The sequence below is a fragment of the Hibiscus syriacus genome, unplaced genomic scaffold (genome assembly GCF_006381635.1).
Source record: "Hibiscus syriacus cultivar Baekdansim isolate YM2019G1 unplaced genomic scaffold, ASM638163v2 tig00005465_pilon, whole genome shotgun sequence".
NCBI lineage: Eukaryota > Viridiplantae > Streptophyta > Magnoliopsida > Malvales > Malvaceae > Hibiscus > Hibiscus syriacus.
In genome coordinates, this window is record NW_024062059.1 from 37376 (window position 1) to 62631 (window position 25256).

The window sequence follows — 25256 nt, forward strand, 5'->3', positions numbered from 1 at the left end:
TTTACCAGATGCCAAGCAGATCATTATTGCTACATCAAGAGGTTCGACAATAGCTTCATTATTTTATTGTTGTACGTTGATGACATGCTCGTTGCAGGCTCAGACATGCAAGAGATTATAAACTTGAAGCAAAAATTGTCAAAGCAGTTTGCTATGAAGGATCTGGATGCTGCAAAGCAGATTCTTGGGATGAGGATCAAGAGAGACACAAAGTCAGGATTTTAATATTATCACAGGCTGAGTACATCAACAAAGTACTCTCCAGGTTCAACATGCAAGATGTTAAACCAGTAAGTACACCTTTAGGTGTTCATTTCAGACTCTCCAAAGAATAGTCACCAAAGACGGAGGAAGAACGTGCACACAAGGTGCCGTACGCCTCAGCGATTGGAAGTCTGATGTATGCCATGGTTTGTACCAGACCAGATATTGCTCAAGCAGTGGGAGCTGTTAGCAGGTACATGAATAATCCGGGCAAGGTACACTGGGAAACAGTCAAATGGATCCTCAGATATCTACGAGGTACCACAAACAAAGCACTTTGTTTCAAAGGTGGAGATACGATACTGACAGGCTATGTAGATGCTGACTTAGCCGGAAATGTTGACATCATAAGGAGCACTACAGGGTATGTCTATACTCTAGTAGGAACCGCAGTGAGTTGGGTTTCTCAACTACAGAAGATAGTTGCTCTCTCCACAACTGAAGCAGAATATGTCGCTGTTACGAAAGCTAGCAAGGAGATGGTTTGGCTCCAAAGTTTCTTGGAAGAGTTAGGCAAGAAACAAGAAAACAATGTCTTGTATTGCGACAGTCAAAGTGCTATACATCTAGCAAAGAATCCGTCTTTTCATTCCAGGACAAAGCACATACAATTGCGATATCATTTTATCCGGTCTCTTCTGGAAGATGAGATTTTGAAACTTGAAAAGATCAGTGGAGCTCAAAATCATGAAGATATGTTGACAAAGACGGTGACTACAGACAAACTGAAGTTGTGTTCAACTTCAGTTGGCATGCTAGAGTAACAAGACTAGAAAAACTGTTGCATTGATCGAGGTGTGAAGACAGATTAAAATCAGTCTTCAAGTGGGAGATTGTTGAAAGTATTAAAATGGTTTTCAAGTTTGGTAACCAACTTTGAAAAAATGGTTTTCAAATTTTGGTAAATGTTTCTTTGAAAATGGTTTCAAAGTTTGGTAAATGTTTCTTTGAAAAATAGTTTTTCAAAGTTTGGTAAATGTTTGTTGAAAAATGATAATGGGATAATCACAATTAATCCCTAGGTTTTAGGGTATTTATAAGATTAAGTCCTTAAGTTTCAACTATAAATACCCTAGCTCATTTAGCTTCAAAACCATCACAAAAATCATTTCTTTCTCCCAATACTAGAGAGTTTTCTTGTGAGTAGTGAGTGTTTTGTAAACACCTGTAAATTTTCTCTCTTAGTAAAAGATCTGCAGCAGTCCGGAGACGTAAGCACAATTGGCTGAACTCCGTTATCAATTTCGGGTATTATTTTTCCGCTTTTATTTTGTATTCTTACTAATCTGGTTATAGGAAAATTACTTGTACTTGGTTTATTTCCCAACATTGCATTTTTTAGATCTCTTCTAAGATAATATTCTCGTTATACTTCCGTCTATCAACTGTTGAGATTTTTTAATATTTTAAATTTTTTTGTAAGATTAATTTTTTAAACCTATGAAATATCACATGTTTTAAGTAATAAATAATTTCTTAATGTGGTTCTTACTATATTTATGTGATTTGTTATAATTAAGTATGTCATTTAAAATTCCTCGATTAAGATTTTAAAAAACCTTCTTCTCGAGCTCTCTCTCATACTCTTTTAATTTCTAGAATAAAACAATATTGATGGTATATAGTTGTACTATAGATCATCAATGCAATAATTAACTTACCTCAATGATTAAATTAATTGTTGTTGTTCTCAGAGGTTTTTAGTTCGAGTACCGGCGACTGCAACAAGGTGATTTAACGTTTATTGTCAAATGATTAAAAATATTTAAAATATATATTACTTTGTAATCATCATAACTTAATAAAAAATATTATATATCATCAATTGTGACTCTCTACCCAAATTAATAATGATGAGCCATCTATAACCACCATAATATCATCATCAATAAATAGATCAATATATACATTATTAAAATACCAAATAGTATTATTTTGAAGACGGGTGAAAATATTTTTATACCAAAACATTCGGCTTGTCTAATTTGCAGAATAAACATTCGACCTAAAAACAGCTGGTCGAGACAGAGCCAACAATGGAATTATGAGCAAAAAGGGGTGTCGTTTGGTTTGCTAGAATATTTATGAGGGAATTGGAATCTGTGAAGGAATTGGAATATGTAAATGAATTGAAATCTGTAGAAAATGGAATTGGAATCCAATTTCATATTCTGTTTGGTTTGCAGACATGCCAGATGAATTTGATTTTAGTAATGTAAAATGATATAATTGCCCTTCTTATTTTTTTGTTTTATTTTAGTTTATTTTACAACTTACATGTAGTAATATATTATAAAAATTTAAAAATATTAAATTTTCATTTTATTGATTGATTATTTATTTCAATAAATTATAAAAATCATGCTAATAAACATTATAAGTTAAAATCATCGCAATCAAAATATGTTAATAAGTTACTAGAAGATAGAGCAATATTTCGATACATTCCAATCGGAGTATGTTAATTAGTTACCAAAAAATATACCAAAAACTATTTTTATTCAATATATGAATTAGAAACTCGACCCGACTATACTCAAAATAATAAAAAAATTATTTTTATTCAATAAAAACATTGACTTAATTGAAAAAAATTATATATAGAGGGGTATTATTATAATTATTCTTAAATATATAAGGTAAAATTATATTTTTTTTCGAGTCGGTCCGATGTTTTTCACCCTAAACCCGACCCGACCTGACCCGAATATCACACTTTAAAAAACCCGACCAACTCGACCTGAATATCACACTTAAAAAACCCGACCCGACCCGAACAAAATAAAGTTTCATCCGACCTGAATATATGAATTAGAAATCCGACCCAACCCAACCCGAAATAATAAAAAAATATTTTTATTTAATAAAAACAGTTACTTAATCCTACTCGACCCGAATTATATATATTTTCGGGTCGGTCCGGTTTTTTTCACCTTGAACCCGATCCGACCAAAATAAAATTTCATCCGACCCGACCCGACCCGAAATAATAAAAAATTATTTTTATTTAATAAAAACAGTGACTTAATCCGACCCGACCCGAATATCATACTTAAAAAACCCTGATCCGTCCCGACCAAAATAAAGTTTCACCGACCCGACCCGAATATATGAATTAGAAACCCGACCGACTCGAAATAATAAAAAAATATTTTTATTCAGTATATGAATAAGTTATCAAATGATTGATGAGGGTAGTATGGTCAAATTTTAATTCCCTCCAACAAGGGAATTGAATTCCATTCATTTTTTGATAGAATTCACTTTCTCTCATTTGAAGAAATTGAATTCCATCAGAGATTCCAATTCTCTTATAAATCTTGAACCAAGTATGGGAAAGTAGTAGAATTAGATTCTAATTCCCATCAATTTCAAGGGATTCAATCCAACCAAACGTCACCTAAGTCTCTGAAACCCGTTTTGAAGCTATTTATGTGTTGTTGACTGATAACTGATAACTGATAACTGATAACAGAAATGAAGTGATCTTATTATTATATATGTACCATAGGTTTAATTAATTATATATATATATATTTTGAAAATTTGATTTATATATATATTAATAATGAGTGTTGTTTTCTGAAGCATTAGCAGCCGACAAGGGTCAAATCTTTGCAGTTGTAAGATGAAAGACCACTTCCAATGGTACATTTTGCAGTAATTTATAGCATGGTGTGATCTTATTATTATATATGTACCATAGGTTTAATTAATTATATATTAATGTTTTTTTTTTGAAAAATTGATATATATATATTAATAATGAGTGTTGTTTTCTGAAGCATTAGCAGCCGACAAGGGTCAAATCTTTGCAGTAGTAAGATGAAAGACCACTTCCAATGATACATTTTGCAGTAATTTATAGCTTTGGATAGTGGTAGGGTCGTCCAGCTTCGAGACCGGATCCCAGCAGCCCCCACAAATGCAATAATTTAATTATTCATTTTTTTTGTTGGGGGGGGGGGGAAGAAGGTTTTAGGGTAACCTATTTTTCTGTGTGCGTGTATGTCGTGGTTTCTTTGCTGTTATTTAACAGAACAAATTCGTTTCCACCGTCTACTTGGTTGCTCAATTAAAGCTAGTGGGTATTGCCACTTTTCGTTCTAGGAAACAAGTTTAGTTGAAAACAAGACTGACTTTAATTTGAGGTATAGTGTCCGAATCAATTCGGCGATTTATTTCGTAAATTGAAATAGTGTTATTTTTAGAAATTTAAGTTTTTTTTAAAAAAAATTTAGGTTATGGGTGACTCCTAAATTCCAGGTCAAGACATATCCAATTGGGTTTCACAAAAGAATTTACAGATTGCTCACCAAGAGTGACAGTAATATAATTCGAACTTGATCTTACAAGTTCGAATTTCTGAATCTCAACCACTTGCACCTAGGGGTGTGCAAATCCGGGTACCCGTAACTTCCGGGTCGACGATTTTTCAGCCCGTGTCCCGACCCGGATGTTACGGGTACCCGGTAATCGGGTACCCGGTAATCGGGTACCCGATACCCGGTTTTTAATTTTTTATTTTTAAATTATTAATTTAAAAAAATATATACACAAATTTAAATGTTCGAAACTTTGAATTACATACTCTAATATCCAAACATAAAATTTAAAAGTTCAAAATACAAAATATAATAATCCATAATATAAATAATTCATTATATTTTATATAATTATATATATATATAATAAAAATAAAAACTAACCGGGTACTCGGGTAACCGGGTACCCGGAAAAACTAGATTTTGTGACCCGGACCCGACCCGGGAAATGTCGGGCCGGGTACCCGACCCGGCCGAGTATTTTTTTAGAGAATTACCCGATTTTTTTAGATCCGGGTCGACGGGTCGGATAATTTTGCACACCCCTACTTGCACCAACACTTGTAGATTATTCAATAAAAAATTTTGAATGAAAATTATTAGTCAGTCCATCTAACAAATTATAATTTTCACATAAGATATTCACTACAAATATTATGTCAATATTTAAAGATGCGTAGATGCGTTATGGCAACAACTGACAGTAACTATTAACTAATTAACATTTTTTCAGTAAAATAAAAATTATTTTAATGAAATTGAAATGTATTTTTGTTATTTTATTATTACTACTATTTAATCAAGCCTAAAATATAATGTATTTCAAAAGAAAATATATATTTATTCATTTTATCTTTTGTGGGAGAAATTCCAATTGGTCACAATAAATGTGCTGCTAAAATATACCCACATGCAAAAAAAAGGAAAAGAAGAACAAAAATTTGTTCTTTGGCGGTCCAATTTATAAACTATGATAAGTTACAATAATGGTTGAATTTTCATTTCATGTCCGACCTTTACCCCTCCCTCCCCATTTTCATAAGAGTCTTTGATTATATACATATAAGAAAGAGAAAAGGATAAGTACACTCATGGTTACAAATTTTAATTTTATTTTTATTTTACACTATAATAATCAATAAATCATAAAATGATTATTAAAAGATTAATACTCATTAATATAATGACATGACACATTAATAAAAATAATTAATATCTAATTTAATATCTAAATTATTAAAGACATGAATTTGATCATTTAACAAACATTTTTAACTACAATTTGTAAAGACCTCATGTTCATAAATAAACCATCCAATCTAAAAAATTAAGACATCAAAGTGTATGATTTGGTTATATATATTAATCACATCGATCAAATTGTAAATAATACAAATAATGCACGCAGTAATAATAAACCAAAAAAGCTATTTTTAAAAGATAAAGGTGTTTGACAAACAATTTTTTGAAGAACTTTTAGTTTATTTAAGTATAAATAACTGATTGGTAGTCAAACCTTTAATTTTTAGTGTTTGATAAATACATTTTCGAGAGAGTTTATTGTGCAAAATAAGCTGAAAATGAAAACGCTGGAAAATCCACGGATTGGAAGAACTTATTGCAAAACATCCTTACCATAAAACATAATATAATGAAATAGCCTTCATCCTAATATAATTAAGCTGAAATTTTATTTTATTATTATACTTTTTAGTTGTAGATTCTCGAATATATTTTAGTTAAGAAAATGTAGCAAAACATGAAAATAAAAAAAATGTAGTGTTGATATTTTATACAAAGTTAATAGTATGTATCAATCTCACAAGATTAATATTTGTAAATATTAAATTTCTAAATATATATTCAGAATTTTCAAAAATATTCATTAATTTTCTTAATGAATTTTTAATTCATTTTCAAAAGTATTTTATCCGAATAATTTCACCCCCAATAAAGACTAAAACATTATAAAATATATATGTACTTAAATATTAAATGTATCATATCCTTATTTGTCATTTTACCCATATCAACTTTCAACTAAATTTTACCAAAGATTTATATAAACAATTAATCAAATCAATTTTTCAAATCAGCTAATCAAATCAGTTGATCAAACCGGCTACTAGAATCAACTATCAACTATAAATTATTTGCCAAACACCCCAAATTGACTCTCAAGTTATCTGTCTGCTAGCTTTTGGACGTCATTTATGCTTACCTAGGGATTAATATAAATAAGTAAATAATATATTAGAAACGTCAAAATAAGAAATAATTGTTTTGAAATGATTTAATCCGAGTCATATTTTTTGGTATTTTGCGTTGGCATACGGGCATCACCAATATACTATTATTTGTTATTATTAGGATAAATTACGTTATATTTCGTTGAATTTTAGATGATATATTATTTATATTTTTAATTTTTTAATTATAATATTAAAATTTGAATTTAATACTAATCATACTTTTTAGCTATTAAAATCTAAACGACATTATGACATGGAGAAGATATCGTTTTGATGTAACTATTAATTCCTAAAACAATGTCGCTTCAAGCACTAGATTTTTAGGGGTATATCGATTTTGTCACAAAACTGTTAAACAATTCACCTTTTGGCATTGCACTTTTTTTTACCGTCACTAGTTGTGAATCATCGTCTGTCACATGTTGTCTTCTACGGCAAGATCAATATCAAAATTCACTCATCTTTCTTATCTTAGGATTAGTTTTTCATGAAATCCACACAAAAAAATCGATGAATTTTTAAAAAATAAATTCATCATTTGTAGGGGTTAGAAGACTTTTTCATATTTGAGAGCTTTGGGGTATTTGTTTGAAAATCAAAACGGTGAGAAGCATTATTTGGAGAGGACGAATAGCATACCTCTAAACTAACCTCATTTGAATATAATCAGATGATATCAAAGGATTAGCTTGTCGAACTTTTAGATAGGGTTTTGTCAATTTTGAGTGGATTTCATGGGAAGCTAATCCAATGAGAAGACAGAGGAGTGAAATGTGAACATTTTGATATTGATCTTGCCATGAATGACGTCCTGTGATAGACGATGATTGGTTGCCAGCGGTTGCCGAAAAAATTTAGTACATAAAAATAAAATGTTTAAAAGTTTAGTAATAAAATCGATATACCCATAAAGTTTAATCCCTAAACATCAGTAATCACGCCAAAACTATAACGTTTTTCCCACGTCATCATAGTGACAAAAAAGATATGTCCACATCATCGCACTGTTAAAATTTAGCAACCAATGATATAATTAAAGTCAAAATCTAAATCTAATACTATATCCGAAGCAACTAAAAGTTTAATGTTATAAACAACACATCATCTAAAATTCAATGGTATATGACATAGTTTAATTACCCTTAATATTATTAACTCTTTTATTTATATTTTTGATGAGCCATCTTCTTCTCCTTAGCTCACACGGAACAAGTCACCGACGAAAAAAAAGTAAAATACATTAAATATGTTTAAATAGTAAAAAATAGAATACGATGGCTTGGATTATCTGTCAATAAAAAGGAATTAATTAAGATTCCTTATTAATATTAAAAAAAATAAGATACAAAATGATTATTATATTTATCAAACGATTACGAAATAATCGTTACATTTTATCAAATTAGTACAAAATGGTTATTAAAATTTTCAATCTTTGACCCTTCATTCTTTTTAATTATAAACCCTAATTCCATATTTTCTTTGTTTTTGCATAGAATCTTAACAAGTGCTTGCTATTTTACTTGTGAGGTCATCCCTCACTGGAGCATGTACCAATCCAAGGCAAAAGCTGATCAGGAGATTATAGTTCCTTAAATAGCCACTAATTTAACCTCCGAATCGTCGATAGTTCTTTTGTCGGCAATCTGGTTTCCTTTTAGAGAATCAGCCTTATCTTATTATTAAACTTTTAATTATTAACCATCTATGTCTGTGTGGATTAATACACTCTGCGTTTTCATTTTTTTAATCTGTGAAATGGGTTAGTAACTATCCGACCCATAAATATATCTAAACCCATGGACTTTTATAGTAATTTTACCCTTAGACATTTATTAAAAGTTTCATGAAATGATACCTCATATACATACAAAACGTAAGGTAGGGCTATGTCACGTTGGGACATCATTTAATGAAGGCTACGAAAAGGAGTTTTTTAATATATATATATATATAGAAGAGTAATTGGTGACAACTTTATACTTTTTATGGGTAAAAATATTAATAAACTGAACAATTTATTATAATTTTTAAATAAAAAATAACATTTAATTAATTTTTAAAGTATGTAATACCAACATTTAAGGTAATAATACTTGCATAGATCAAAGTGATATCAGTGATTAAGAGACTTGTTATTATCATTTAAAATTACTAGTTCGAACAATATAAATATCATAAATGTGAGTGTTTATTATTAAATAGTTAAGAATTTTTAAATATATATTACTTTGTATTCACCATATATATGTATTAAAAAACAAAGTTAACAACATTTGATTTTTAATTATAGAAAGGACTGAATAAGCGATTATTCAATATAAGAATATATAAATTTATATAAACTGTCAATCCAAGTGCCGTTGAGATTAGGGATGGACATGAGACTCGAACCCAACCTAATCAGGTTGGGGCTTTTTTTAAAATTCGACGTTCAGGTTGGGTCAGATTTTTTAAAGGTGGTGTTCGGGTCGGGTCGAATTTGGTATAAGGTGAAAAATATCCGATTAAACCTGAAAAAAATATAATTTTACCTTATATAATTATAATAATACCCCTCTATATGTTATTATTTTTAATTAAATCACTATTTTTATTGAATAAAAATAATATTTTTATTCAATAATTTCGGGTCGGGTTTGGATTTTATCTCAAAAAATCAGGTCTGGACGGGTGAATGATGTAAAATTTTTTGGTCGGGTTGGGCTAGCCGAAACCCGACCCATGCCCGTGCCCATCCTCAGTTGAGATCCATTGATTCAATATATGCAAGCCAGTGTATTTTGCCTGCAATTATTACAGGGGACAAGTTATTCCAAACCTATACACCCGGGTTATACTTATTCCCTCAGGAAAACCAGTGAACTAGTCATTCCCTAGCATCATTTTCCTTTCTATAAATAATTCTCGATTACACATATATGGTATATACGCTCGATTACACATATATGAACAAGCCACCAGAAGTAGTCGTCCTCGGCTCTGCTCCGGCACCGTCGTACAGGATGCACTGCACTCTACAATCAAGATTTTTCACATACTAGTCTAACACATGAAAATGACAGTCCGATCACATTACCTACATACGAGAATCCGATCCCTCCATACTTGTGAGCCACGGTTCAAAGATAGGATCCTACCTTTGGGTAGAACAAAGGCCAAAAGCATTGCGAAAATGAGAACAAGAAACAGACCCATTACAAGTACAGCATCGGTTCTGCACCATGGAGATGGGAAATTAACGAGCTCTCAATGGTTATTGGCATCGGTGGTTCTCCTTCACCACTGCGTCGCCAGAAAGCCCTCCACCACCAAACTTCAAAGCATTTTTGAATATTGGGACAATCTTCACCAGAGTTCAAGAACCTATCACACCATGCCAGCAAAATTTCCTGCTGCCAAGCCAAAGGCAAAGTGAGAATTGTGTTGCTAAGGCCATCCTCGATTAAATGTTGGTCGAGGAATTTTGATGTCCTCCTCATCCACCCGAAATCGTCGTAAAATGGAACCAGCCATGTTTGCAACAGCAGGTACCTTACTTCTTTTGATGCCAATAACTGCCCCTTCTCAATTCCTACAAATAGCCGTGCAGTAACTCTGCTGATTTCATACCTATGGGCAACTGGAACTTTAGAAAGAGCATCAGATAATTCAGATTGAGAAGCCCATGTTTTTAGAAAATCTTCACCAATCCGCCTATCAATCAAAATGTCCAAAATCCAGAGCAAGTTATCTGCTTGTCTTGCAATCTGACTCGCACCCCGCAAATCAGCCGATGCTGCTTGGAGAAAATTCTTCCGAAGCAGTTCAAGACAATCATCAGACGCCGAGTATAACGACTCTTTCCGAAATCATTACGAGGTGAATTCTCACGAAGCATCTTAAAGACCAACCGTTTCATTTCACACCTCGCTTTCTCATCTTTGCCTTCCAGAACCACATGCAAAAGCTTGAGAAGCACTTGTTCATTATCGTCATACTCATCAGTTTCATTAGTAATTTCAACATAAACCCTCTTCAAAACCTCCCCAACTCCAACATTTTCGAGGCGGAGCTCCGCCAACAAAGAAACAACTTTCTCTTCGTCATCCTCGGCCCAAGGGGCGGCTTCCAAGTACTCCAAACAGGACAAAACCCCAGCATCAAACCCAATTGCCATTGAAACCTGACAAAGAAAAAACATCACACTGGCAACCAGTTTATATACAACAAAAGAATGAAAAACGCAATTTTCCAACTTCTCTCAAGCTATGTCACAAGCTCAGAACTATTACTGCTAATCTTCATACTATTTGACATGTAAACAAAAACTCAATGAAAGAACTAAAATGAAAAACTAAAACTTTACCTTCAAAATTCCAAGAACTTTAGAAACTTCCTCTCTCATTAGTTTCTTCCTCAAATCTGTACAATACATCAACCTCAAGGTCTCTGTATAAACCAGTCCGCTGCTCCATTGTCCATCGATCCGATAACCTCACCGCAAAAACCTTCTGTGAGCCTCCAGTATTTGCCGGTGCACGTTCAACGACACGTTTAGCCCATCCTTGGAAGTCAATGTCACCTTTATATCACTCGAACCTGGCTCGTTAAACTGGTTCCCAGGGCTCCGAGTCGACAAAAGATACGAAATTCGTTGCATGGCCTGTACCTGCTTATCTATAACAGAAGGGGGTTGGTTTTGTCTCGGAGCTGAATTTGGTACTTGGATCAGAGTTTGGTTTTGGGTTTGGATTCTTTGATGGGTATAGGGCTCGCTAGCCATCATTTCGAAAAGGGTGGGACTGGACCGTATCTTGTCGGCCGGAGGCGGAGGGGACATCGGGTTTAAGAGACCCGCCGTACGGGCAGAGTTGAACTTGTTGAAACTCGCCGAAGAATGACCATTGGAGAGCATTGTTCCGCCCGTGAAGTCCATGATAAGTAGTACACTTTCCGGCTTAAAACTCCATGAAAACCCGACTCAGAGGAGTTGTCTTTAGTTTACATCATTGGAATTTGGCAAAAACAATTGAAAATGGGCGTGGAAACCCAACAAAATGGAAAATTAGAGGGTGGCCGGTTGGGTGAGAATTGAAGTAAAAGACATGAACAATAGGTTATTATCTGAAACGAGGCATTAAATGTAAACACAAGCAATAGAGAGACGGATAAAGATGAGATTTAATAACTTTTGTGTGTTGCGTGTGCGTGCGTGTGTTTTACGAGGCAAAGCCGCAAAGGGACGAAAAAGAGGGAAACCCCACATGGTATTAAATTACAGGGGAAACCCCACGTATTAAATTATAGGGCAAAATACATAAATCGTCTATTCGATAATTATAATTTACAAAATAATCTTTTAATTATAAGACATTGTTTTGTTGAGTCAATCGATTATTAAAAGTTATAAAATAATCATCCAACTATTCATATGTTCCGAACACATCCTTTTCCGTAAAAAAATTTACGATAGTTTGAGTTTAACGTTAACATACTCACTGAGATATGATAGTCTTTTGAGACTTTGAGATTATATTTTATTATCTTGGTTAGCATGTTAATATTCGACTCATACTATCGTCAATTTTTTAATTGAAAATGATACATTTAGAATATGTAAATAGACGGATGACAATTTTCTAACTTTTAATAGTCAGTGGACTCAACAAAACATCACTCTATAGTCGATGGACAATTTATGTACTTTACCCTACATTATTTTTAAATGATTATTTTATAATTTAAAAAATAATATTTAATATTTTTTTAAAATAATAACTTTAAGATAAATTACATATTTAATTACCTACCAATTCATGTGATTTTATTGTAATCATTTAACTATTTTTTTTAAAATCATACTTAACATTATGTTATAATTTTGTTTTGATATTTCACATTAAAATATAAACATAACTGTTGACGATGCAATTTTTTAGAAAATCAATGATGACATGATATTATCTAATGATAATACGTCAATATCACTGATATTTTTTAGCAACGGATGACCAACATAAAATTAGATATGATTTTAAAAAAATAGCTAAATTATCAAAATAGAATTATAAAAATATATAGATGACTAATTATGTAATTCACCCTACTTTTAATATTATTTGTCCAACGTGTATTTATTGCCCAAAAGGACAAATGAGGATCTGTCCCAGTGTCCCTCTGTGTTTTATTTTAATAGAAGAAAATCTCTTTTTTATCACAACTTGTCGTTGTCTTATGCATTCTGTCACGGGGTTAGACTACTGCTAGCAAGTTCGTGCGGCCATGGGCCGGCGGTCCGTGACAATTCCATCTCAATTTTATGTATTTCATTAGAAACGATAAACTTATACCATGGTATCATGTGATCCGTATTCATATATTACTATTGCATTTAAACTAAGGTAAATTACACTTTTATTACTTTAACCATCGTATTTATTCTGTTTTAGTAGTTCAACTATTTTTAAATTATATCTAATGTTATATTTTAGTTTCATTTTGGTCACTCAATATTAAAAAAAAAAGAATTGCTAACATAGTATTTAAAAAAACCAGTAATTATGTAATATTATCTAATGATAACATATACACACCACCACTAATTTATAATGATAGATGATCAAAATGAAACTAAAATATAACGTTAAGTATGATTTTGAAACAAAAAATTATTTGATGACGATAATGGAAAAAAGTGATAATTGAGACACGATATGTGTAGTTTACCAATAAATTATATCAATGCATGTTTAAATAAATTTATATTTTTATCATATCATGATGTGTTTTATATATTTTTTTAGACAAAAGAGTATCTAAAGATCTCGTATTTAAAAAAAATAATAATGTGGCCTTCCAAGTAAAAAAAAATTAATGTAGTCTTTTGACCAACGATTCCGTTATTTTGTGCTGATGTGGCACATTAAGAAGACCAACATCCTATTTTTTTCTCTCAATCTGGCCCTCCTATTTTCTTCTCTTTTATTTTGGTCACTAAACTTTAAAGTTTTTGATTTAATCATCATGATTTATTTTATTAATATTTATGTATGATGTGACATTTTTCTTTTCAATCAAGATTTGTTTTTTATTTCATTATCAGATTCAACGAACCCATATTGAACTTATAAAAAATAAAAAAACTTGTAGACTACTTGATCAGGTAATGAAAGAAAAAAAATCTTTGGTTGAAAGGGAAGAAAAATGAAATGAGATGATAAAAGATGTGAGTGGAGATCTGAAAATATATAAAGCAGAGGGAATATTTTTCAATTTAATTATAATTTTGGAATATTTTTTTTGTTTCAATATAATTTTAATTTTTTTATGTAATTAATATTATTTTAATCAAATATTAATAAAATATGAATAATAAATTTCACATTATACATAAATATTAATAAAATAAATCATGATGATTAAAACAAAAGCAATTCAAAAGTTGAGTGATTAACTTGAAAACTTTTAAAGTTTATTAACCAAAATAGAAGAGAGAGAAATATGAGGGCCAAATTGAATTATTTTATTGAGTTTGAGGGTCAGATTGAGAAAAAATATGATGTTAGCCTGCTTAACGTGCCACGACAACATAAAATAATAGAACCATTAGTCAAAGATAAAAAATATTGATCAAAGGATCACATTGAATTTTTTTTATGACTGAGAGAGTTATATTAGATGCAAAAATATATGGAGGGCCACATTATTATTTTTTTTAAGTATGAGGGTTACATCAGTTTTTTATTGCATTTATTAGTATCTATTACTATACCATACATACCACGTGTAACGATATTATTCACGATTGACAATTTGTCAGGATAGACCTACGTAAGCGTGGGCGTCGGTTATTATATAAAACTCATAGAAACTCTAATAGCAATAACAATGTATACGATTCTAAGAGTCATATAATTTGTTATTAAGTTAAATGATTATAAATTAATATTTATTTTAAATACTTCAAAAATTTGAAATTAATCGCTCAATCATCATTTTGCAGTCGTTGATGTTTAAACTCGTGACCTCTAAGAACAACAACAATTCCTTCAACTATTGAGATAAATTGGTTCGTGCTTGATATAATTAAATATCTCTTATAATAAAATATATTATAAAAATAGTGTTAGATATACTCCGAATCATTTCGGATATTTTCAAGATTCTGAATGAAACTAAAAAATAGACCTTTACAAAATAAAAATATATTTAACTACTTTAAACAATTAATTTAATATTACATTAATAAATATTAGAAAAATGACAAGATTAGGAGTTTAAATTAAAAAATTTAAAAATGGGATTGAAAAAAAATTAAGGGCCTCATTTATAAAGATAAAAATTAAGATTAAAAAAAGTAGAGCATCGATTATAAAGTTAGATAAAAAGTGGTATTACAAAAATAAAGGATTTTATTATAAAGAGAAAATAAAATTAAATACAAATTAAGTGTAATTGTTTCGTGACATGTTTAATGCAGATGGTTTAAATAAAAAGATAGAATATATATTAATATATTATTTAATGATTCTGTTGATCGATGATCTTCTTGAAACCATTGTTTTGAAAATCGGATCGGATCGGTTGGTTCAATCGGTTTAATCGGGAACCGTGTGTTAGTCCGGTTCAATCTAAATCGGTTGAATCGCTACTAGTGAACAGGCCAGAACCGTTGAACCGTTCGAACCGGACCGGTTGAAAACCGGAAAAAATCAGAAATTTTGTTTTTTTTTAAAAAAAATTAAACCAAACAATGTCGTTTGTTAAACGAGCCAAGTCGAACTCGAGTATTGCTGAGCTCGACTCAAACTTGAAAACTTTAAAAGTAAGCTCAACTCGACTCAAACTCACAAGCTAAAAATTATCAAGTTCAACTCAAACTCGAAATATAATATTGAAACTTGAACTCAAAAAGGCTTGAACTAAACAAAAATTTAGAAGCTCGATTGAAGCCTAAAATTCGAGTTTGATTGAAGTGAAAGAATAGTTCACTCAATGCTCATCAAAAGGCTCCATGATTTTAAATGTCAAATTACCTCTATTATTTATAGAAGTTAGTTGGGATGCTCTTCTATGTTTCTTAGTAATGTGAGATTGTTTTGTTCTCATATTTTTACTATTTAGATTTTTGGGATGTTCTTCTATGTTTCTTAGTCATGTGAGATTGTTTTTTTTTAAAATTAAACTAAACAATATCATTTTGTTATGATTTTTTTAACCCCAAATTTATTTTTTAATTATAGTTATATAATTATATTTATTATTTAATATGTTTTACCTTAAATATTATGTTGTAGTTAATTTGAATCATTTTGTTTCACTTGATTTTATGATTTTTAACTTATATATGTTATGACTTGCTTTGAATATGACTTGTGATATAAAAAATTTATTTTTTATTAAATATTTTTTGTATTTTTATTTAATTTTTTAAATAATTATGACGTCGTCCGGTTCGACCGATTAAACCAATAAATCGATAACATGATCGGGTCGTTAACCGGTACAGTTCTAAAAATCATGCTTGAAACTGAAAAACAATGATACTTTATTATATGTTATTGGTTATTTATGGTATTGTAAGATTTTAGTATTATTGTCAATGTTATAAGATCACTTAAAACATGTTTTGTTGGTTTAATTAAGTTAAACCCGAATATCCCCTGGGCAATAGACGATAGCCAAAGTGATTGCCGAATAAATTGGATTCTTTTTCATTTAATTTTAAATAAATAAAGCAGCTCTTGGTCAGACACATCTGGAACACTGCCCGCTTTTAGGTTTCTTCTTCTTTGGATCCAAAATCAGATAAAAAAAAATCTTCTATCATCTGTTTACGATCAGATCATCAACAATCAAATCAGGATCCCCGCGAAAATGAACGACTCAGATGTATCCAAGCAGATCCAGCAAATGGTGAGCTTCATCCGCCAAGAAGCGGAGGAGAGAGCTAACGAGATCTCCGTTTCAGCTGAAGAGGTATTTCAATTTTCATTGATTTTCCCACTTTCTCCACCTCTGGCTTGTAATTATTGTGTTTGCGTGTTTAGAAATTTCGGTGAATTAACGGTTAATCGGTATGTATTTTAGGAATTTAACATTGAGAAGCTCCAGTTGGTGGAGGCAGAGAAGAAGAAGATCAGGCAAGAGTACGAGAAGAAGGAGAAGCAAGTCGAAGTTCGAAAGAAGATGTAAGCTGATTCCTCTAAAATTTCATTAGTCGGTTAAATTTCTGCAGTAAACTTCATTAGTCAGTTAAATTGCTCTATCATACTGGATCTGTATAGTTAAATTGCTTTATCACACTGGATCTGTATAGTTTTTTTAACACTAGTTTGACTAGGAACCTGAAACTAGGATGAGATAAATCAAACTTGATTTGAAATTTTTTCAAGTCTAGTCGAGTTGAGTTTTCGATTTTTTGTTTGAATTTAATTGTAAATATTTCTAATATTATGATACTATTTGGTTCTAATTTAAATAATTTTTTATAATCATATACAATACATATATATAATTCTTCATATGTGTCGTACAGAGTTGGAGGACTCGATTCAAACTAAAAGTCAATCCACTAATTACTAAAAATTTCGAGTTATTCGAGTTATATTTTATAACTCTACTTGAACTTGAAATTTTTTCGAGTCGAGTTTATGAAATTACAACTTGAAGTTAATTTAAATCGAGTTTTTTCAAATCGAATCGAGTAACAAAATAGTCTTTCTAATCGAGTCGAGTTTTGTTCACCCGTAACTCAAACCGTGATCCGATTGGGGTGAAGCTAGAAAATTGAAAAAGTTTGACTTTCAGGATGATAATAAAAGATAGGAAAGTGTGTTTAGTCTGTTTTGATGTAGAATTAGCACTTCTAGTATAATTAATATAGACATTCTTTTATGAATAAGAGTATGCATGATTCTTTTGCTGCAGTGAGTATTCGATGCAGCTTAATGCATCTAGGATCAAGGTCCTTCAGGCTCAAGATGATGTGGTTAATGAAATGAAAGAATCGGCATCCAAGGAACTTCTGAATGTGAGCCGTGATCACCGTGTGTACAAAAATCTTTTGAAAGATGTCATTGTTCAGGTCAGTGAATGTCAAGACTGAATAAGAGTTTTGAATCGAATGATATTTATCTACGCTCGTATATTAAAAGTGTTGCTGTTTATTCCAGAGTTTGGTCAGACTGAAAGAACCTGCTGTCTTACTGCGTTGTCGCAAAGATGATGTGCACTTAGTGGTGTCTGTACTGGATTCAGCTAAAGGGGAATATGCTTCTAAAGTTAATGTTGATCCACCGGAGATATTCATCGACGATGTCCATCTTCCCCCTGAACCTTCTCACCACAACGCTCATGTTCCTTTTTGGTATATATTATTAATTCTGCGAAAATGCAAGATTACATGTTACCAGTTATGCAATGATTTGGCAGGACTCATTATTCTTTGGACCAACATTTCTCTTCATAGTTTACAACCTGTGAGGGTTGTGATGATGTTGGCTTGAGGTTGTAATTAACTTTTCCATAGTATGGTTCTACTAATTGTATGAAATAATGGCAACGCGGTTTTGCTGTTTTATGATCCGAACACCATCCCCTGGATGTACCCCTTCTGCCTTCCTCTACCCGAAAAATGAAAGAAAAATGATGATACTGACCCTTTTTTTTTCTTCTTGTTTGCAGCTCTGGAGGTGTTGTCCTGGCATCTCGAGATGGAAAGATTGTTTGTGAGAACACCTTGGATGCACGATTGGATGTTGCATTCAATAAAAAGCTTCCAGAGGTGCGTTGGTAGTTTCTTTAGATGCATTTAGCTTAGTTTTTACCATGTTTTGGATAATTACACGTAAGGACGGATGCATGATTTTATTTTAAAGGACGAATTTATAAAATTTTATGATGACGAAAACCGATTATTATACAAAAAATACCTAAATTATATGAGAATTTAGAATTTTCAGGTACGGTTCCCTTGTCAACCCCCCTCGGTTCATCCATCATTACACATCTAATTCTACAAGATGGGTTAGAAGAAGCAAATTAATAGTACTAAGCAGGGACGAATGCAGGATTTTATGTTTTACAAGGGGCGAACTTGAACTTACAAAATTTTTGGGGCGAATTTGAATTTATAAAAATTTAGAGTGGCAAAAACAAATTTTCAATAGCAAATACAAAGAAAAAAAATCTAAAATATATAGTAATTTTAGATTTTTAAGAGGTCAATTACCCCACCCGCTTCCGCTTAGGTCCATCCCTGGTACTGAGGCGTTAGATTGCGTGGCTGTCTGTATGTCTTTCTTCCTTCTCAACTTAGTTACTTTGGTATTATTGCAGATACGCAAGTGGCTCTTTGGTCAGGTTGATTCTTGAAGGGAAGGACTGTATTATTTGCTGGGCAGCTTGGGTCTTCAACTGCAGAGATGGAATAGCGTCGAAATTGTTTGTTTGTGTACTTCTCATATTATTCATTCCGGATCATTTGTTTAGTTTGGTTAATTGTTTGCATATATCATTTTGTGGATGGTGAAGCACTCCCTTTTAAATAGTGAATAAAATATGAAGTGTTTTCAACTCGAGGTGGGATGTTGGAGTCCCTCCACAATCTTACACAAAGGTTACCCCAATCACTAGGGTTTGACAGAGCTGTAAATGTTATGTGATTAAGTCGAGAAAACTGAAAATTGGCGTGAACTGTATCATGTGATTCAAATTCGGTTTGGATTTTTTATTTCGTGATTCGATTTTGGTTTAGATGAAGACCAATTTGGGTGGATCATTTCTTAACAGTAAAAATTCCACTCGTCTCAAAAACGATTTCTTCCAAGTCCGGAACTGTATAAAATTATATATAGAAAAGTTTATAACTCTTAAATATAAGAATAGTTTATTATTTACTAAATAATTATTCAAACAGATTACTAATGAGGTTGACGAGAATACGACACCCATTTTAAACCTAATAAAAGTCTTATGTCAAATCATTCCATTAAGGCCATATGATGTGTTCGTGGCGCACCCATTTTGGATGTGACAAATTGCACCAAAACCCATTTTGGATCACCTGGAATAACCAGAAGGTGGGTAACCAGGAGGAGGGTACTGAGCAGGAGGATATGCAGATGGGGGGTACCCTTGAGGTGGTGGATAAGGCTGTCCATATGCTGGTGGTGGATATCCAACTGCAGGAGGAATTGCTTGATCAAGGCGAGACATCTGCTGAACAGGGGGTATTGCCATTGGTTGCGGACCGAACTTGCCATCTCGTTTGTCCATTTCGATCTTATGTTGTGTCTGTAATCAAAGAAAATTTAAGAAACGTTCCAGAATAAGGATAACAAAAATGTCCATTTGCTTGTTTTGAAACTCTTCTTACCTGCATACAAGCACAGACCCTGCAAAGGAAAATAAAACCGAATCGTCAGTGTACCATCTTTAGGAAAAAATAGCTTCAGATGAGTGGGGTGAATGGAACAGAATACTTAACGTGCAATAAACCATATCGGCCAAACAGTTCAGTAACTGTGCTGCATCTTGAATCTCACCACTCCCAACAATCATTGCAACTATGGAAAATATGCAGGCAATTTGTTGCAGGCAAAACATGAAACCCTAAACATCATGTGATGATATGTTAATCAATGACCAATGAGTGCAAACGTAATTAAGATGCATTGGATGGAGAAAGGGATAGATTACGATAATGCAATTGTCACATTTTGTTGTTTGAATATTGAATTCATCTTGCAACAAAAATCGGGTTGAAGCCACCGAGTTTCCAAAGCAGAGGAAAACCTGGAATTGAGAAACAAATGATAATGAACTTAATAACAAGATACGTATGGAAGATCACTAGAACAGCTACACCAACTTAAAAAAATATTCTGAAAGAGAGCCACACAAAATGTTATCTGCCTCTTACGAAAATTAGGATAACTTAACATGAAATAGGCTCTGTAGACAATTTTGACAACACGCTTTCTAAAATAATGCAATGTCCTTTCTACCCTCTCCTTTCCCAGTTTCCACATAGCACAACATGCTTTTTTTCCTATAGACATCAGCTAAAGATTTTTTTTACCCAGCGCTAGATCTTTTGCAAATTCTTCAAAATTAAACATGATTATCTTTGAAATCATATAGGATTGTTCATGCAGGTCAATCTCATCATCTCTACTAATGTTGGAGTTGAGAATCGAACTTGCAAGCTTATAAATTAAGATGCAAGTCGAAGTGACAAAAAAATAGCAATAGAGACCATATAGACAAACTTCATAATCCTACCTCAGTGAAAAGGCAAAGCTCAGGACATTTACGTTCTCCACACCTACCACTGCATGGCATATAACCAGCGCAACATGTATACCTACAACAAAAATAAAACGACAGTTAAGCCGGGATATCATTTCATCAACTTGTAATCAAAGAGGGATCAAATGGAGGAATTGCCTTGACATGTCATTATATAGCGCTCGTTTCCGGAGCATATAGGATACACATGGTCCACTGCAGTAAAACAAAAACAACAATGAATCTGTGATAGAAATTCAGATGGTTCTAAAACGTCAAGGGAAGGAGAAAAGTCATCTACATACCTACAACACTGCACATCAATTAGCAGTTAAACATGACAAAAAGAGGTGAGAACAAAATCCAGAGGTGAGTATATGCGAAAGACGATGTGAGGAAAAACGTTTTAGGATCCAATTCAGAGCAGAAACATGAAAATCAGGCAGAGTCAGTCAACCCTAGGTCACTCACTCCAGTCACCAAAGTCTCAACTTTTAAACCCTAAACCATCAAAGGACCCTTATAATCTTATTCCCGCTAACTAAACTAAACTAAATTAAACAAACAAACAAAATCATAAACGCAGATTTCAGGAGAGTCCGAATCAGATCTACAACACCGAAATGAACAAATAAAAGATTCGGAACCACTTACCACCAAAAAGCCAAGCAGCAATCTGCAACAACAAAAAAAGAGAGTGAGAGAAAATAAAAACTAATCAATCAATTTTTTTTAAAAAAAAAACTAGAAAGAATAATTACAAGGGGCATCTTGTTGAATGGTGCCCATGAGATCGGTGTGCCAGAGATTTCGGTAGTTCTGGCGGAGCTGCATCTTGTCCATGTATTCTTGCGACGCCATGATCTCTGAAACCCAAAACCACTACCGGAGAAAATAAGAGAGATGGAAGGGAAACGTCTTTCGAAGAATAAGAAAGACTTCTGTAAGTCAAAATTTATCTTAAAAACCAAGTCAACAAGACTGGGAACAGACTGTCCTTAAAAGGAAATAGAGTTCCAATCCAGACCGGAGCGCGAAGCCCGACAAAACGTGGAATAAAATACAAATTAAGGGTGTTTTCGCTTTAATTTTGTCAATTTCATTTGATTTGTGCTGCTTAAATTAAAAGAATAAAAATTAAATAATAAAATAATACTTATAAACTAATTAATTTAATTATTTTTTAATTGATTTTACCTGATCTAATAATCACTGTTAAAAAGGGGTTCTTTTACGAAATTTAATCATTTAAGGTTTACATTTAATGCCGTTGAATTAGCAATATGTATGAAAGGGAAAATATCAAAACGATTATGGTTATTCTTATTTAATATATACATTATTGATTCAATTTCAAGGATTTTATTTGCTTTATTTCAAATTTATGTTTACTCTAATAACTCAAACTTTATTTAAAATAAGAAATATCCCAAATTATAATGAAAATTTTATAATTACAACGTAAATTAAGTATATAATTGGAAAAAATTTCTATGATCATTAAAACAAACTAGTAACGTAAGATCACATAAGAACCATCCAAGGAAACATTAAAACCGACAAACCGTTAATCAGACTCGAGCGACGTGAAAAACTATCCACAAAACGTAAATCATGTATTCAAATCCAATCTAATGGTCCATAGCAGGAAAGATCTTGATCAATCATGGTGATGCCAAATCAATACTTAAAAAAAAGATAATTGTTATATATATATATATATATATATATACCAAATTATTATGTTTATATAATTATTTTAGTTTTTAATTTTTAAAAATTAAAAAATAATTGTGAAATTAATCGAACTGTTACGAAATGATTCTGATAATATTATAATGAGGGTAAGAGTTTGTTAAATTTTATAATTATTTTATAACTTCTGCAGGATTAATGATTAAAAAAATATTTAAATATAAGTAAACGATATTTTGATGTATTTTATCTATTAGTATTTAACTTATTATTGAGAATAAATCAAACAAATTGTTCTATAAGATTATCGAGCTAAAATAGTAGGAAACATTAAGATAAAATAATCTCAATTATATTACTTGGAACACCCTAAATTGTATTGACGATTCAACTTCAGGTTCATGTTATTATTCAATCTCTCTGTTACATCGTTGGTGCTCGAGTTATTATTCAATTACAATCTCATTATAACAATATTGAGTTAAACTCAATAAGCATACTTTATTTCTCTTATTAATATTTGATTTAAATATTCTCAATTATTTGAGGATGTGCGCTCAATCACCATGCTACAGTCGCTGGTGCTCGAACCTCTATGAACTACCTATTGGGATATGATAAAATCATATTTTAATGATGTCTACTAACACGGTTGATGCTTCAAAACACTAGCTAGATAGCATAATATTTTAAGCACTGAGTAGACGACATAATATAAATGGAGAAGTGATATACAAAATACATCTCAAATAGTTATGAAAATAAATTTTACCACACCTTAATTAGCGTGTTAACGTCCAACTCAAATGATCATCATTTTTAATAGAAAATGACGAGTTTAGAACAAATAAATAGTTGGATGATTATTTTGTAACTTTTAATAGTCGATGGACTAATAAAATAGTACTCTATATCAAAAGATTATTTTATAATTTTTAAAAGTAAGAGAACTCAACGAAATAGTACCCTATAATGGGGGACCATTTGTGTATTTTACCCTATGTTCAACTCAACCATTCATTGTCTCATTGATTCCCGCTTTATCTTATAGCATAGACCATCCATTTCCGAGTTGGGGCATCTGAGTGGACTCAGGCAAATTCTCTAAGCATAAAAGGTAAATCTTCAATTTTTTATTCCCGATTCCTTTTTTATTTTGACTGTTTAAAGCCTCACCAGTTTAGTAAAATATCATTTTTTTCTAGAATTAAATTTACCCTATTTTCAGTGTTTTTATGACTGTGAATCTGCGTTATGATTTCAATATTTTTGTATGTTATACTATAAAATTCAAGAGGCAAAACTCCTACATTTTATGCAAATTTTAATGGAAATCATGAATATATGCATTTTATAACTTGAAAGGCTGAAATTACAATGTTTGGTTGCTGCGGCCTGCGAAAATGCATGACAGTGAAGAAAATAATGAAAAGAAATATAGGAATGTTTGAAATTAGCGAGGTAAGGAGTGTATATTTTTAATGTTTTGAAAAAATTGATTTTCTTTTGGCTGTATTGGCAAATGTCATATTCAAGGGAAGGAAGGGAAGTTTTTCTTAAAGGATTTTCTTTCAATGTAAGTAAATTGAGTTTTCCTTCAAACTGTCACTTTCAGGCCAGTTTCTCCGGGAAGAGGACGTCAGCCAAAGTCCCGAAGGAGTCGTTCCAGGTCTAGCTATATAAGAGCTTAGTTATTTGTTTATCTTAGTATATCGGTTCATTTAGCATATCAGTATCATGTTTTATCTGGTTTTTTAGCAGTTCAAATCAATTGTGGTGATTTAGTTTTTATCGTTCCAGGAGTTGCGACTATCAGGATGCAGCCAATCCAGGAAATAACTTATATGTTACTGGCTTATCCACAAGAGTTACCGCCGGTGATATTGAGAAGTATTTCGGCAATGAAGGTATAAAGTGATATTTTATGGTGATAACATAACATGCTTTGTTCGTTCAAGTGCTTCTATTTCTGTTGGTATTGCGATGAAAGTTGCAGTATGGACCTTCACTATGTTTATGTCAAGCTCAAGAGCGTAAATTGTTCTTTCCTTCGCCTTTGTAAAACTTTCATGATAATAGGAAGGTATAAATTGTTCTAACAAGAGTCGCCTTAGGATTATAAGTGGGTCTAGGTTGTTGTGGTGATTCGTCTCTGGAATTATATCACGAGATTTTGTTCCAGGTTGTGGAGTGCCATCTAGTCACAGATCCACACACCAAAGAATTTCGTGGATTTGCTTTTGTGACCATGGAAACTGTCGAGGGTGCAGAACACTGCATCAAGTATTTGAATCGTTCAGTATTTGAAGGTTGATTAATCACTTTGGAAAAGGTATTAATTCATACAAAGGATCTAGTTGCTAGTTTATAGTGAAGCTAAATCATTCGAGGAATTTCATCTTAAATATTGCTTTCTTCAGAAGTTTTGCCTGATAAATTTTGGCAG

General features: G+C 31.9%; 3 protein-coding genes and 1 pseudogene across 4 annotated transcripts; 2 read left to right on the forward strand and 2 right to left on the reverse strand.

Annotated features, from left to right (window-relative positions):
- The first annotated feature begins 383 nt into the window (after positions 1 to 383).
- On the forward strand, positions 384 to 19404 carry LOC120199703 (V-type proton ATPase subunit E-like). Of its 2 annotated transcripts, XM_039200723.1 has the most exons (8): positions 384 to 400; positions 10630 to 10636; positions 16642 to 16801; positions 16913 to 17013; positions 17753 to 17909; positions 17998 to 18191; positions 18509 to 18608; positions 19163 to 19404. In XM_039200723.1, the coding sequence occupies exons 3-8, from the start codon at positions 16700 to 16702 to the stop codon at positions 19196 to 19198; spliced, it is 690 nt and encodes a 229-aa protein (XP_039056654.1). In that variant the 5' UTR covers positions 384 to 400; positions 10630 to 10636; positions 16642 to 16699; the 3' UTR covers positions 19199 to 19404. The 2 variants fall into 2 exon arrangements, with proteins under 2 accessions (XP_039056654.1, XP_039056653.1); XM_039200722.1 differs by lacking the exons at positions 384 to 400; positions 10630 to 10636 and having other exon boundaries at positions 16605 to 16801.
- LOC120199701 lies at positions 9492 to 11928 on the reverse strand (annotated as a pseudogene).
- A 289-nt stretch (positions 19405 to 19693) lies between the features above and the next one.
- LOC120199702 lies at positions 19694 to 21976 on the reverse strand. The gene is made up of 8 exons (XM_039200721.1): positions 21877 to 21976; positions 21770 to 21791; positions 21275 to 21331; positions 21110 to 21191; positions 20525 to 20620; positions 20313 to 20437; positions 20202 to 20220; positions 19694 to 20119 (listed from the first exon to the last, which is right to left on the reverse strand). The coding sequence occupies exons 1-8, from the start codon at positions 21974 to 21976 to the stop codon at positions 19886 to 19888; spliced, it is 735 nt and encodes a 244-aa protein (XP_039056652.1). The 3' UTR covers positions 19694 to 19885.
- A 42-nt stretch (positions 21977 to 22018) lies between these two features.
- Positions 22019 to 25227, forward strand: LOC120199666 (serine/arginine-rich splicing factor SR45a-like). The gene is made up of 5 exons (XM_039200693.1): positions 22019 to 22058; positions 23897 to 23927; positions 24426 to 24479; positions 24611 to 24720; positions 24991 to 25227. The coding sequence occupies exons 1-5, from the start codon at positions 22019 to 22021 to the stop codon at positions 25122 to 25124; spliced, it is 369 nt and encodes a 122-aa protein (XP_039056624.1). The 3' UTR covers positions 25125 to 25227.
- The last annotated feature ends 29 nt before the right edge of the window (positions 25228 to 25256 follow it).